At 41.0% G+C, this 16,622-nt stretch overlaps 1 protein-coding gene across 1 annotated transcript in view; it reads right to left on the bottom strand.

Annotated features, from left to right (window-relative positions):
• Positions 1-4,773: 4,773 nt before the first annotated feature.
• Positions 4,774-16,622, bottom strand: part of gad3 (glutamate decarboxylase 3) — a 39,709-nt gene continuing 27,860 nt past the window's right edge. Inside the window, exons 13-16 of the mRNA XM_084912863.1 lie at positions 11,281-11,430; positions 10,853-10,960; positions 7,256-7,345; positions 4,774-6,923 (exon numbers count right to left, since the gene is read on the bottom strand). Of these exons, the coding sequence (XP_084768989.1) occupies positions 6,750-6,923; positions 7,256-7,345; positions 10,853-10,960; positions 11,281-11,430 (522 nt within the window). The 3' untranslated portion in view covers positions 4,774-6,749. The remainder of the gene's footprint in view (positions 6,924-7,255; positions 7,346-10,852; positions 10,961-11,280; positions 11,431-16,622) is intronic.

The following is a 16,622-nucleotide window of genomic DNA, read 5'->3' on the forward strand; positions in this document are numbered from 1 at the left end:
AAAATTACTTTGTGGAGTTGCTCTGGAGCTGATATGGTGTCAAGGTTAAAGACTGACCCAAATCTACAAATCTAGAAACAAGGTAACCGGAGTGTAGCAGACTTTTAAGTAGATTTTTTTGATACTCGTTAAAGACACCTTGCACTCCTCTGGTTCTTGGTTAAACCTCCATAACCCAAACACAGACTTAAGCAAAAACCGTATCCTTGGCTGGATTATCTGGTGTCATCACCATTGTTTGAAATCAGCCTCCCCTTCTGTTAACTTGGACTCTCCCTCTATGTCTTTAGATCTTCCTCTGGGCCTTTCTTAATAATTTTGTCTTTGTTTATTTAGATGACATCCTGATTTTCTCCAAGTCTGTCCATGAAAATGAGTCCCATGTCAGGCAACTCCTACACCTTCTTGAGAACAAGCTCTATGGCAGGGGTCGGCAACCTTTCTGATGGCGAGTGCCATTTAAAATTTCCTCAGAAGTCAGTGTGCCATATTTAGCAATAAATTAGCAATTAGCATTAGCAATAAATTTAATAATGCTCTATATTAACAGTTACACAATATATAAAACCACTTTATAGAATTATATTTGTTTGCAGATGTTTGCAGCTATCAGCGAATAGTTATCAGCTATTTTGAAACAAAAAAAAAGACTTTTTATCCATAACAGCAAATGAACTGTACAACAGAAAATACAAATGCTATTTACAGTCTTCTCACAACAATAATAAGAAAAATAAACTAAGCCAATATGGCATGTCTGTTAATACAGAGACACACATGTTAATGTGATCTCTGGTCTCCCACTCAGAGACACAGGTCTCCGAGTGTCCAGCATTCAGAGGCTACCTGAAGACACTCATGTGAGAGAAAATCTCCTCACACAGATATGTAGACCCAAATACTGTCAATAAGGCCTCTGCAATGTTCTGAAGACAGTTAGACTTGTCAGGTAGTGATGTCCAGCAGGAGAAAATGCAGCTCCATGAACACGCACAGCTGTGGATTCCAGCTGCTTCGATGTTGCATTAACTGGCATTAACTCAGCCAGTTAATGCGAGACAAATCCAGCTGCTCATTAAAGATTTCTGGTTTGTTCAGAAAATAAAACATTGGTCCAAACACCTGAAAGCCGCGAAAATGCATTGTGTCTCGAGTCTACGTGTATTTCCATGGTGCTGATGCTGTGCTGAGCGGACAGCTCCTGAAGCTTTTGAAGTGTCGGAATATGGAAAGCTAGCAATGTCCCTCTCACCAGTAGGCTAAGTTATTTTTAGCCAATTACAAGTTGAATCTGGTAGTTGGGGTTGCTAAGATACCGTCTTTAAGAAGCGGCACAACTAATGTGTCTATGCGAGCTGATTTGCGATGTGCACCGCTGGCGCGGCCATTTATTTTTTAATGCACCTTCTCAGATTGATCCACTGCGTGTTGTGCCCAGGGCTGGACTGGGACAAAAAAACAGCCCGGGCATTTTGACTAGAGACCGGCCCCCCAGGTATTAAAGCCATAAAGCCTTTGAATGAAAACAAACGCTGTTGTTACAGTGATGTACAATCTTGTTGGTATATGTATGATTTCTATACATTTTATGTCAGATAAAAACTTTGGTTGTAAGCTTCAGATAATTATTTAATAACAGCCAGACATTTTAAATGAGAATAAGAAAGTATTTCTTTGTGCCCCCTCTCCCTGGCAAAACTTTGCTAGACCCGCCCCTGCACAGTTACCAGCTGTCAGTTACGTAGAAAAGGATCCTGGTGTTATTTGTCTCTCAGAAACAGTTCATAACTTCCCTTCAACTCATTCATGTCACCTAAAAGGTAAACCTGTTTCTCCATCACCTGTTCAGCTCTGATGATTCAGTAAGGACATCTCCTGGTTCCATCTTCATGTTTCCCTCTCACCAGATAACCAAACTGATATCATGACCAGCAGGTTTTACAGCTGTGGTCCAGCAAACATCAGCTGATACTAGAAATTAATATTAAATAAATTCTAACAACAGCTGATCAAGCTTAAACGTGCTGCTGTTGTTCAGCCGCTGGTTTCCTCTTTCTGGCGGGAAGTGAGCAATAAACAAACAAGAGAGACGGACTCGTGACAGAAAAGCCGATCAGCTGATCATTGATCAGTTTCATGATTGAAGTAGCAGCAGGAGAGAGAGAGAAGAGGCAGTCGCTCCATATATCAGTTGTTAAGCTTAACGTGGGAATGCTTTACAAACATTCAGAGATGAACTTACACACTTGCTTTACTTCTCTCTGGGATCACTTCCTTGGAGATGAAATGCCGGATTGGTAGCGAAGCTACAAATACACACAGCCGCTCTATCACGTGACGCCTACTGCTGCGACGTGCTACGGTTATGAGCCGAGTTACGCCATGTCGCAAGTTTTGTGAGGTTCTTTTTTGATATTTAATGGATCGGATTACATTTTTTAAATTTTCTCCGATATCCGATCCAATAATTTACGTCAGTATCGGACTGATAGGTAATATCGGATCGGTCCATCTCTACTTAAAATCAGATTGCGCCCAGACGCCAAGAGACGGTACTTGGAAAAAAAATAGCGTGCATCGGTAATGTGGACCCATATGAAAAAAGGCAGTGGAGTGGGAACCCAGACGGCGGTAGTTGTCCTATCCCGATATCTTCATGTACCTTGTCTGTGGAGTCAGCGCATACACGGCGAATCATTTTCGGAATTATAAATTCCTGGAGGCGCACATCTAATTCATAAACGGTTGGGTACAAGATTTGGCCGTTTTTAAGCCTCCACATTGTGAGTATGTTGACCATATGACCAAGATACAGCCAGAGGTTGCCAGCTGTGCGTTGCCATGTAAATAGTTTGCATTTCATGTGTATGCACTTGCTAAGTACATGTGAATAGATCTTGAATAAAAAAAGATAAACATACTTTTCTTTTCTGTTTCATATTTCATATGCTGGTTTGCCTGCAATAATGCCAAATCATAAGCTACTCTGTCAACATGACGTGGTTCTGCAGCATCACACATTAGGATGTTTTATCTAATTATCTATGACCTCAGTGCATTCAAAATAACACTAAAAGCCTATTAAGCGAGATATGAATTTATTTAGAACTCACCGGAAAGAAAATGCTGCGAGCAAACCAACAAAAAATTGGGGATGGCAGAGAACTCGATATCCGCTCGTCTGACTGCTGCGATCCAAGCCTGATGTCTTCGTTTAGTAATATCGGATACATGAGATCCCTCCCGTTGCCTCCAGGAGGGGAAACAATGAAAAGAGAGCCCATTTTCCAGCTTCTTGCCTTCCCTATCGTGTGATCTAACGTTGCAACCGACAACACAGCACGTACGAACCATAGCTGACGCTTCTGTGTGCTTTGTTTGGCCTACTATCATGGCGGGAGGGGGCGTGACATCGCGCTCCAAAGCCCTATTGTAAGACCAGGAAAGATGCCTTTCCTGGTCCCCGTATTGAGGGGTCTTTAGATATTCTTACAGGCGCGTGTTGGTTTTCCACATTGGATTTGGCTAGTGGTTACAACCAGGTTCCAGTTGCTGAGGTAGATCATCCAAAAACTGTTTTTTGTGCACTGTTTTGTCTCTTTGAATGGACACGCATGCCTTTTGGCCTTAGTGATGCTCCTGATGCAGCAGACCTTTCTGTGTCAGTCACTGCTCCTATATCTGGATGACATTGTGGTCTTCTCTTCTACTGTTGAGCATGTGGTGGAAGATTTCTTTTCTGATATATTGATCACATATTTTAACCATATCACTTTAGTAATTGTAGACTCATATTGTCACCAGTTGTATGCATGTAGGATAGCACCGCAAATTGGTCTTACACTCTATCACTCACATACACATACACATACACATACACATACACAGTGGGGCCATAAGTTCATGGGAGATGTTAAGCAGGTAGTGGGGCTCCTTCTGCTTATCAGGGATGTAAATCTCTAGGTGACAGCTAAGCAGACAACAAGGTCATAGTTCTCTGTCTCTGAAGACAAGGTTTCCAGGATGAGCTGAGCTGAAGGTATAGACTCACGTGATGTGTTGTGGAATTTTCTTTGTTTGAAAGTGTCTGTGTGTGTATAGAAGATGTGAGGGAGACGGCCATCGTCAGAGATCACCCTGGAGTTTGGCTACAGTGTTTCTCTCCACGTTGCAATGTGTTTATTAAATTCACTTCACTTTGCTCACGAGGTGTGTGTGCTGGTTATTTTAAAACATCCATGATAAGCAGCACACGGAAAGGTTGGAGGTAGTGCTGGGGAGGCTGCATAAAGAGGGTCTCAAGGTAAAGCAGGCCAAGTGTGCAGGAGGTGTGTTACCTAGGACATGTATTTTATGCATCAGTAGTCATGCTATTTAAACCAGTGAAGTATTGATCTGGGGGACCCCAGCACCCCTGCACAGGAAGTGTGGATCAGCTCTTTGTCTAACTAATCTGAATCTTTGATCATGTGGGTCTTACCAATAGCCAATACAGGGCTTAGATGGAGCTGATGGGTGAAGGGATTCACCCAGTACTAACTGCCTCAAAGCCCCCAGGTGTCCACCCTGCCTTCCCTGGTATATATTAATATATATATATTTATATAAAAAAACAACAACACAGGAACTTTCATTAGACTTGCAGGCCTGGTCCTACCACCCACACTCGTTAACAGCAGGTCCCCAACTAGTAGGTCAGTGCTCTTGAACTATAACTGGGCTTAGTGGCTTTCAAAACTAAGCCCCAAGGGTCTGTTACTTTTAAAGGCTGGGGTAATGTGTAAGAGCTATTTGTACTAATGTAGATTAATACTCAGATTTCTACCTTTCCTTTTTCACAAAGGGCGAAAAAGGGAATGTCCACAATTGAGACTTTTTAATTGTATGTTTTATTAAATGAATTTAGCAGGAGCAAAGGAAAGCAGAATCAAATAATGATAAAAAGAGAACCAAATCACTTATGTTTATTCAATTAACCTACTCTGAGCTAATGCTCGCTTTGTTCTGATCTTTGTGAGGAGAAAGGTTGGAGAGAGAAGCCTGAGGATGTGCTTATCTAGTGTTCCATGTTTAGTGGAAATCCTCTTGATTTTATAATCTAACAAAACAAAAGTAAGCATAGAAAAAGCGGAGCAATACAAAACCAATTTAAAAGTTGGGGCAGTGGTCCAACCCTCTCGTATCTCTGTTGGGTTATCCAACTGTGAATTTCTGAGATCCAATCTTCTGTACCGCTCATCTCACAGGGAAGAACAACTTATCTCTTCTGCACAACACTTTTATACCCGGTCATCCTTTCTCCTCCCTTTCTTACTGTATGTTACATCTTATGAGATGACATCTGGTCTCACCCACGGTGACATCCAATCAACGTTGTTAACATTTAATCACCCAACGTCCAGCCACACCTTATCATCCTCTCTCTAACGTTAACACATACTTGATTTAACACAGTTAAAGTTTGAAATCTTTAACTTTAAAATCAATTTATTACATTTTCTTATTTTCTGTGTTATTCTTAACATAGAAAGCTGCACTACATATGAACACTCAGTCACATATGAATACGCTTACATTAATTATGCAATCTCACTTAATTTATCGTTAGCTCATTCTCACATGAACATTCATTTAAACATAACTGCTTTTAATTCACATATATAGGAAAACATTTTCTCTTCAAACGCTGTTTGTCAATCACAAAATAATGCAATTTCTTTTAATAAGACATGGCGTTCATAGCCAGACGTTCTTTTGCTGCTCAGTACTTCTCACTTACTCACTCCTCCCATCCTTCTTGTCCACACACACACACAGTTACAACACTTAATACCCTTTCTCTTTTTCAGAATTATGTATAATGATGGGTTGGCAACACAGAGACTAATCTGTATGTTGAATCCGGATCACATCTATGCATACAAAATCCACAAATTAGAAACGTTTTCATTACTCAACTCATTTCTCATTAATGGTAAATGGACTGGTTCTTATATAACGCTTTTCTACACGCTTCATACAACTAATCACACAAGCACTTCTTCTAAGCTCTTAAGTGCTCTATCTAACATTCATACGCATTCACACTCCAATGGATGCATCAGAAAACAACAAGGGGTTAGTATCTTGCCCAAGGATATTTGGCATGCAAACTGGAACCTGGGATCGAACCACCGACCTTCTGGTTAGTGGCTGACCTGCTCTGCCACCTGAGTTACAGCCACCCCAGACTTATATTTTAATGTCTTTGATTAAGAATAAAGATGATTTATTTAAGATAACAAAACCACATGTCGATAGACTATTCTTATGCACTCCGTATAATTTTTTAATATAAATGTCAAGTCCTGAATGTTGTCCTTTTACGCTGTCTCAGATGTAATGAGAGGTAAGCCAGGGGACTTCCTCTCTCGACAGAACACATCTTCCACAATAATTTCTTACACATCATAACAATACATAAAAAATGTTGAGAACAATGAAGATCATTTGATCATTTGGTTATTTAAGATGGTTTCTGAAAGTTAAAGGGCCTGTTGATTAGACAAAAAAATCCATAGTAGAAAATGACAATTACAGTCAATACTGAATTATTAAATCTGTGGAAAGTTGGAATATAAATCAAGAAAGTTTCCTTAAGCTTCTACACTATTGTCAGGCTTTACTTCAATGCATATTATGTAGGCTAATGGAAAACTAAAATTACTTTATGCTTGCATAAATATCAAAAACCTGTTAACTTAAACATTTTAAAGGTCAGCACCCAGCTGGCAAATCTCATCCAGCAGAAAGTCGATGTCCTCTTGTTGAGTAGCAGGATTGGAAAACACACACCTGAAGAAATTGACTTTGGTTCCCAACGGCTGATAGCCAATCAGAACAGAGCCCTTTTCCATCATCCTGCCTTTGATCCGAGGAGCAACCTGCAGAGGAATATATTAAAGATCATCATTGGTAGTATGAACACATGAAGAAACTGAGACAGAAGAGGTCCCAGATGCAGACTAAAAAGACAAATCGTTATCAAAATAACACAGGAAGTAACATGACACAAATATCTAACACAAAGACGACAACCGCCTAATCATAACAGTCACTAATAATAATAGCCTTACTTTTAAAAGGTACCAAAGCTAACTAAGAAACCTAAGGATAAAAATAAGAAAATAATCAAAGAAATAAACCAAGAAATATCTACTACAACAATAACACAAAGCTTAACCAGAACTTTACCACTGTAATGATGTGCACTGACCTGATGGAGTCTTCTATCTCTGTCAGGTCCAGGTGGCAAGCTTCTCAGACTGGGAGGGATGTACCAGAAACACACATTACTGTGCTCTGGCTGTTTGAAGGAGGAAAAGGGACAGACCATGTTTGTTCATTTCAATAGATGAGAAACAAAAGAGCTAAATAAAGTAAAGAGAAAAAGAGAAGAAAAAAACAAACAAATAATTTCTAACTAGTTAGATACTAGTTAACCTAGTTAAAGGTAAAACAAACAAACCAAAACATGTATGTCCTACAACAGTTCCTGGTTACATGTAAGTCAGACCTGGTTCAGGTTCAGATGGGTTGTCACTTTGCTTATTACTGCCACATTACAGAGCACTGTGGAATTCTGTCCATATCACACATTTGATCTAACAATCTGTGCTGCTGCGTGCTAGGTGTGCTTAATTTTTATGTTTTGTTGTTATCACCGTTCAGCTAACGAGCCAACAATTTGTCACTGCTGAAATATTTCTTGCACAATTTTCTTTAAATTCTTTTTAATTTTAGTTTGATACATTTCTTTATTTACGGTACAAAATTAAAGCACACTGCACTAGTTTTCATAAGGTGATTAGCAAAAGCAATATTAAAGAGCTGTTTCTGGTTGGTCAATTATCCATCCCCCCATCCGGTGGTAATGTTTGCAGTTACATGTTTACGGCACACTGAGCAACATTTTGTTGACAGGTTTAAATGTCTGTATTTTGTTATAATTGCTAGAATCCTAATGCACACACTCACACTTGTTGATATGAGTCTTTTTTGTTTGTTTTTTCTTTTTAACACATCTTGAACATTAAGCAATACAGTGGTCCCCCGTTTATCGCGGGAGTTACGTTCTAAAAATAACCCGCGATAGGTGAAATCAACTTTATTTTATGGTTTGTTTTTTTTTTACAATTATTATATATGTTTTAAGGCTGTAAAAGTCCTCACTACAAACTTTATAAACTTTTCTCAGACAGGCATGAACGTTTTCACACTTTTGTTTTCATGTTTAAACACTCTCACAGTCCAAACCTTCGTAGAAAAATAAGTCCAGTATTATAGAATGAAGCCAAAGGCACCCGCGGCTGCCTTTGACGGTGCAAAACGTTTCATCGACATTGTTGTGTTTGTTGTGGCGAAAACCTACAAACATACAGCACTTCAGAGTGACACTGCTAGCGATCGAAGATTTATGTAAATTTGACAAGCTGAACGCATTCTGTATTGTACAGGATACACGGCACGAGATTGATTGACAATGGTCTATAGCCAATCAGGACGCAGAACATGATGCACTGTAAAAACAAACAAACAAAAGCTAGAAAAAGTTGCATTTCCTGCAAAAATGCAGTGTGAATGCCGTGTAGTGGAATCTGAAAACAGCAGAAGGAGAACTATCTGCTAAAAACACTGTGTAGAAGCTGAACTCTGCTGAAAACTCCTTTATTTGAAAGACTACACTGAAGAGTGTCAAGAAAGCAGGGAAGATGTGCAGCCAGAGCCACAGGTAGGATTTCAACCTGCGCTATCTGGTCTAAAGGCGGCTGCTCATCTCACTGAGCCAAATTGGTTCTCAGGTGACTGAAAAGAGATGAAACTAAAAATTGTCCTGGAAAGAGGTGAAGATGCTGAAAATTCTATTGAAAAGGACAGAAGAGGTTGAGATTTGTGCTGATAACAGGTGAAAAAGCTGAAAATTCCGCTGAAAAGAGGTGAAATTTTTTAACTTTCTGATGAAAATAGATGAAGAAACAGAAAATTGTGCAGAAAAGAGGTAAAGAAACTGAAAATTCTGCTGAAAAGAGCAGAAGAGGCTGAGTTTTGTGGTGAAAACAGGTGAAAAAGCTGAATGTTCTGCTGAAAATAGATGAAGAAACTGAAAATTCCGCTGAAAACAGGCCAACAAGCTAAAAATTCTGCTGAAAAGATGGGAATCGGCAGAATTTCTGCTGAAAAGAGGTAAAGAAGCTGAAGTTTGTGCTAAAAACAGCTGAAGAAGCTGGAATTTGTGCTGAAAAGTAGTGAAAAAGTGAAAATTCTGCTAAAAAGAGGTGATAAAGCTGAAATGTGAGTGGAAAAGAGTGTAAACGGTTGAACTGTTAACTGAAATTATTTTTGTCATAAGCGGGATTCGAACCCGAGCCTCCTGCTCCGAGAACGGCTGCTCATCTCACTGAGCTAAAACATGGTTCAGCCTGGCAAGCAAAACTATTGATCACACTGATAATGTGGTCCTATTCAGCAAAACAACTGATAAAACAGAATTATCTGCTGAAATGAAATTTAGAAGCTGAAGTGCTTGCTGAAAATGGCTGTATGTGAAAGGGTACACTGTGCAGTGTCAAAGTAGAGTACATGCAAGTACGGAAGATGTGCAGCAAATGTCACATGTTGGATTCAAACCTGCACCAAAAGATCTCACAGCAGCTGCTCATCTCACTGAGCCAAAGCAGTTCTTGTCCCAACGAAAGATATGATGACAGAAAAAATATGCAGGGGGCCCAAGAAGCTGAATTGTTGTAAAAAGAGGTGAAGAAGCAGAACTGTATGCTAGAAACAAATTAAAAAGCTAAAATTGTGCTTAAAAGAGGTGAAAAAGCTAAAATTCTTCTGAAAGAGCAGAAGAGGCTTCTGTCTGCTTCATCAGGCTGTGTACTTGTAATTACAGGACTGTGATAGTGTATTAATTTGTAGTGAAAAAAAAAGTGGAACAAGGTGGAATTGAACCCACGACCTTTGGGCTGCAGACCCGTGACATTACCAATTGCGCCACCTGGAATGGGGGGGGGGCCTGGAAAACCGAGTGATGAGCAGTCAGAATTAGATCGCGGTGAGAGGTGAAAAACGCCTTTTTTTGGTGTTACAAAACGTCGTGTAACTCAAAAAGTAGGTGGTATAGAAGCATAATTGTACGCGGATCTCTGAGTTTTCTCGCGTCCCTCCTTTTGTCCGTGGGGTGAGGAACCGCGACACAAGAACCACGACACAAGGGAGGTGTGGCATCGCATCCGCCTTCTCTGGCCGCCCGGCGAGGTTGTCCTCCATCAGTGTAATGGCTGCCTCCAAGCTTGCTGGCTGGTGGCATCAAACCCACCATGCTGTCCCCCCGGAGAGCCCCTCCACAAACTTTTCCAGGACCATCTGGTACCTGGTGTGTGGTATCTCTGATCTCTGAGTGATGTGAAATTAATCTTTCACCTGTAGACATGGAGTGGTTTGGCGACCATGATACTGTGCAAACACAATATTAGGATTATTTTAAATTTGATGTTGAATTCGCGATCATTCCAGCCTTTTGGTATGATGCGTTCTGGACAGGAAAAGTATTTTTGGTATTTTGCTAAAGTAACAGTAGATACTGTTATAAAGTGGAGGTTTAGTCCAACCTTCTGTGTCACCTCTAATATAATATCTGAACTCAACTTACATAGAAGAAACATTCATCATTTTAAATGGCCATGTACCATGTACACCCAGTCTCCAACATAAGGTCATGTTGCAGTGCAAACTGAACAGAAAATTGGTTTGGCATATAGTACTATCAAAGAATCAATATTTCTGGAAAAATATCTGTAAAGAGCACACTCACTTTGTTTTTGAAGACTAGTTCAAATTCTGTCCTTTTCTGCAGCTGATCATAGAGATACTCAGCATTCTCCAGACATTTGTTGACTTGAGATCCAAAGCCGTCTGAGCCCTCACATATTAAATAGTGGACATAGTGTGAGAGACAAATAGTTATTGTTAAAATGGCATAAAGACATCTTATAACCTGGTTTTGTTTAGGGAGGAAATTGAAACCATTTGCAAAAAACAAATTACTACAAAAAATAATTCATGATATTCCATTATATTTCAATAATTTTACTCTTGTTTACTAAATGTTTGATATGCTTATACTTAAAGGTTAGGCTTAGGTAAAGGTTAGAACGTCATTTATACAGAGGTTATGTTACTGACACTATCGCACACACACCCACACCAACATTGCGGTTTTAGTTGTACTTTAAAATATACCTTTGCCTTCCACATCAGCCAGAGTTTAAACACATCAACGTGTCGGCCACACTGGATGCTTTTATCTCCAGTGTCATAGCTCACATCGTATGGTTTGTCCGTCTGAAAAAGGTACTGGGCCCCCAACTTATTACACTCCTGTAAGAGACCCTGAAGATGAAAGAGGCAGAAATCATTCATACAAACTAAAGCGGAAATTACACAGATGGGCCACTACATTCTGACTACCTGCCTGCCTACCAGAAGCTTGCTAAGGTCTCAGCTCTGAGTTATGTTTCCTATAAATTGCATTTGCATACAGTTAGACTGCATTCATCACATTTTTTGTTTGAATAGGCAACTGGCATTAGCCTGCACTAGGCCTTTGTCTGGTTTACGGGGCGATCATGGCTCAAGAGTTGGAAGTTCGCCTTGTAATCGGAAGGTTGCCGGTTCGAGCCCCGGCTGGGACAGTCTCGGTCGTTGTGTCCTTAGGCAAGACACTTCACCTGTTGCTTACTGGTGGTGGTCAGAGGGCCAGGTGGCACCAGTGTTCGGCAGCCTCGCCTCTGTCAGTGTGCCCCAGGGTCGCTGTGGCTACAATGTAGCTGCCATCACCAGTGTGTGGATGACTGGATGTGTAAAGTGCTTTGGTCCTTAGGGGCTAGTAAAGCGCTATACAAATGCAGGCCCTTTACCATTTTTAGCACTAGTGCCAGCTTTGTCTTGGACACTAGTCATTTGTCCAGGAGGCTAGTAACACTAATTATCACTGGCTACCTGTTTTTCAGAGGTGTTATTGCTTGCTTGAATTTACTTATTAATTTCTTTAGATGGCCATGAAATCAAAATATATTGGTACATTTCCTGGCCTTTGCTCAGTGATTTAGAATCTTGACTACCAATTTGAGGTGTGATATATTGTTATTACTGTTAAATATTTAAGGTTATTGTATTTGTGTAAATAAAAAAAGTACAGTTTGTGATAGCTTTTGTTTGCATTTTCTATTTAGAGTTTAGGGTATGGGTATGTTTGTAAACACAGTTTAATTAATAAATAATTTGGGGAGCTGACCATTATTAGCTAGCTGGCTAAAATAACATATATGGAGATGTAGAGATGGAAAGTGGACTTTCTAAACAGATTGTTTTACAGAATCCTGGAGAGTGAAAGCATGCTTGAAGAATGGAAACATTTTCAATAAAAAGGGTGAGTGACAGACTGTAGGGTAAAGTTGATGACCGATTCCACAAAGATGTAGAAAGAGTTGCTGAAGCTACACTATTCAATTCAATTCAATTTTATTTATATAGCGCCAAATCACAACAAAAGTCGCCTCAAGGCGCTTCATAGATACAGAGAAAAACCCAACAATCATATGACCCCCTATGAGCAAGCACTTTGGCGACAGTGGGAAGGAAAAACTCCCTTTTAACAGGAAGAAACCTCCGGCAGAACCAGGCTCAGGGAGGGGCGGCCATCTGCTGCGACCGGTTGGGGTGAGAGAAGGAAGACAGGATAAAAGACATGCTGTGGAAGAGAGACAGAGGTTAATAACAGATATGATTCAATGCAGAGAGGTCTATTAATACATAGTGAGTGAGAAAGGTGACTGGAAAGGAAAAACTCAATGCATCATGGGAATCCCCCGGCAGCCTACGTCTATTGCAGCATAACTAAGGGAGGATTCAGGGTCACCTGGTCCAGCCCTAACTATATGCTTTAGCAAAAAGGAAAGTTTTAAGCCTAATCTTAAAAGTAGAGATAGTTTCTGTCTCCCGAATCCAAACTGGAAGCTGGTTCCACAGAAGAGGGGCCTGAAAACTGAAGGCTCTGCCTCCCATTCTACTTTTAAATACTCTAGGAACAACAAGTAGGCCTGCAGAGCGAGAGCAAAGTGCTCTAATAGGGTGATATGGTACTACAAGGTCATTAAGATAAGATGGGGCCTGATTATTTAAGACCTTGTATGTGAGGAGCAGGATTTTGAATTCAATTCTGGACTTAACAGGAAGCCAAAACAGGAGAAATATGCTCTCTCCTTCTAGTCCCTGTCAGTACTCTTGCTGCAGCATTTTGGATTAGCTGAAGGCTTTTCAGTGAGTTTTTTGGACATCCTGATAATAATGAATTACAGTAGTCCAGCCTGGAAGTAATAAATGCATGAACTAGTTTTTCAGCGTCACTCTGAGACAGGATATTTCTAATTTTAGAGATGTTGCGCAAATGGAAGAAAGCAGTCTTACATATTTGTTTAATATGTGCTTTGAAGGACATGTCCTGGTCAAAAATGACTCCAACGTTCCTCACAGCGTTACTGGAGGCCAAGGTAATGCCATCCAGAGGAAGAATCTGGTTAGATACCATATTTCTAAGATTTTCAGGGCCGAGTACAATAACCTCAGTTTTATCTGAATTAAGAAGCAGAAAGTTAGCGGCCATCCAGGTCTTTATGTCTTTAAGACATTCCTGCAGTTTAACTAATTGGTGTGTGTTATCTGGCTTCATGGACAGATAGAGCTGGGTGTCATCTGCATAGCAGTGAAAATGTATGCTATGTCTTCTAATGATGCTGCCTAAGGGAAGCATGTATAATGTAAACAGAATTGGTCCTAGCACTGAACCCTGTGGAACTCCATAATTAACCTCAGTGTGTGAAGAGGACTCTCCATTTACATGCACAAATTGGAGTCTATTAGATAGATATGATACAAACCACTGCAGTGCAGTACCTGTAATACCTACAGCATGTTCTAATCGCTCTAATAGGATATTATGGTCAACAGTATCGAACGCTGCACTGAGGTCTAGCAGGACAAGCACAGAGATGAGTCCACTGTCAGAGGCCATAAGAAGATCATTTGTAACCTTCACTAAAGCTGTTTCTGTGCTGTGATGAGCTCTGAAACCTGACTGAAACTCTTCAAATAAACCATTCCTCTGCAGATGATCTGTTAGCTGTTTGACAACTACTCTTTCAAGGATTTTTGATATGAAAGGAAGGTTGGAGATTGGCCTATAATTAGCTAAGACTGCTGGGTCTAGAGATGGCTTTTTGAGCTTTTTGACTACTAGTCAAAGGTTTGGGCACACATTCACATTCTACTCATTTAATGGTTTTTCAATATTTTCATTACTATTTACATTGTAGATTCTCACTGAAGATATCAAAACTATGAATGATAACTTTTATATTTTAGATTCATCAAAATAGCCATTCTTTGCTTTGATTACTGTTTTGCACACTCTTGGCATTCTCTTGATGAGCTTCATGAGGTGATCACCTGAAATCATTTTCCAACAGTGTTGAAGGAGTTCCCAGAGATGCTGAGCACTTGTTGGCCCTTTTGCCTTCACTCTGCGCTCCATCTCATCCCAAGCCATCTCCATTGGCTTAGGTCAGGTGACTGTGGAGGCCAGGCCATCTGCCACAGCACTCCATCATTCTCGTTCTTGGTCAAACAGCCCTTACACAGCATGGAGATGTGTTTGGGGTCAAAAAGTAATGGAAGGAGAGGTAAGTGACGGACGTGACGGACAAGGTAAGCGACTCATGTTGTAACTGACATCAGACGCCAGAGATTTTGGCGGAAAAATTAAAGCGAATGGTAGCTTAGAATTGAACAAATTCCTTTAAGCTTCAGTGTTACCAAATACACTTATCAATTGTTTTATAACTAACAACATTTGTCTAAATCATCTCCGACACCCTGGAGAACAACGGGGAGAGTTTAGAGGCTCTCCAAGATTACATTGATCAGTGCTTCCAGGGACACCGCCTTTGATAGAGTGCATCGCATCGGCCCCATGCGGTCAGCGGCCGGGAGACCACGTCCTATTGTGGCCAAATTCGGCCACTTCAAACAAAAGGAGCAGGTGAAAAGTCGCAGCAGGGAATTAAAAAGGAACGGACTTCAGCGTGAACGACCAGTTCCCAGAAGAGATCCTGGAACGACGCTTCCCAATCCGACGCGGCTTCATCCAGAAGGGCTCCCGTGCTGTCATTGCCGTGGACTGGCTCTACGTGGATGGACACGTAGAGCCAGCGACCCCGGCGTCACTCCATGGCTGTATTAACTTCACACCAGATAAGAATCCGCTACACCCTTTCCCTATCCACTCACACTAATGCTGGGCTTACACTGTGCGATTTTTGGCCCATTTTGAGCCGATTTTTGAGTCGTGCGACCGTTTTGGCGAGCGGCCCGAGTTTGGCCTTCATCGTGCGTCGTGCATCGTGTAGTATACGTGGGGTAACGAGAAGCGATTAACACCTCACGACCAGCTCCCGATCATCAATCGCTTGGTCGTGAGGGTGTCACCGCAGTTTGTCACACTGCGCACGCGCAAACACAAATGTCAGCGAAAAAGACGGCGCAGCACGGCAGTGCAGCGTGTGATCTGGACACAAGCGATGGAGGCACAACTTGTAGAACTTTGGAAAGCTCATCCGAGCCTTTTCGATGTGGCCTCACAAAATTATCACGACCACAACAACCGTGAAAATAGTTGGATTTACACTGCTGCTCAATCACAGCTGCCTGATCAATGTTTTTCATTAGCAATTTAGCAAAGTTGATGGTGGTGGTGTGTCTGTGTGAGTTAAAGATAGAGAGGGAGAGCGAGCGACAGGATTTCTGTTATAACCTTCATTTTATGGACGCACAGTTTGAGCACTCAGGTCGCATCAGAGCATCGGGCCCTATAGTGTGAGACCCTGCATCGTGACCTATGAACTTCTAACCCCTGCGAGTCAACCGTACAGTTTGAGCAGGAGCTGAATCGCGCGACTGAAAAAATCGCACAGTGTCTGCCCAGCATAACTTGCATTAACATCTGTTTAACTTACCGGTATCAAATCGCATCTTAAGTGTAATATCATAGCAGAATGAACACCGTCACTCTCCGTCAATGGTTTGATTGGAATGTTTCCGGGGTTTTTTCTTCTAGTTTTTTCTTTCCCCCCACCTCTTTTTTATGCTGCTCACCTTTGTTCTTGGTTTCTTTCTTTTTATTTTCTTTCACTGCTTCGATCACCTGCTTCCACACTCATCCACAAACAACATCCTTTACTTCGATACATATGCACAGCACGATCACGCATAGTCATGCGCTCAACGGCAGCACATTTACATCAATCAGAGCGCACACAGACATATAGGATACACACACTTAAGTCAAGCATACTCATATTAGTAAATATGCACACACATAGTCAGCATCTCGCCACACATTCTTTCTCTCTCCCCCTCTCTTTATTTATGAACAGGTGATGTATTCTCTCCACTTGTCTAAGCGACACACACAGCGTACACCCCTAGTTATACACAGACATCTATGGGCACACTAAAGTTTGTTACAT

Source organism: Perissodus microlepis, chromosome 18 (assembly GCF_051167445.1).
Source record: "Perissodus microlepis isolate ML-2025 ecotype Zambia chromosome 18, ASM5116744v1, whole genome shotgun sequence".
In the NCBI taxonomy this organism is placed as follows: Eukaryota; Metazoa; Chordata; class Actinopteri; order Cichliformes; family Cichlidae; genus Perissodus; species Perissodus microlepis.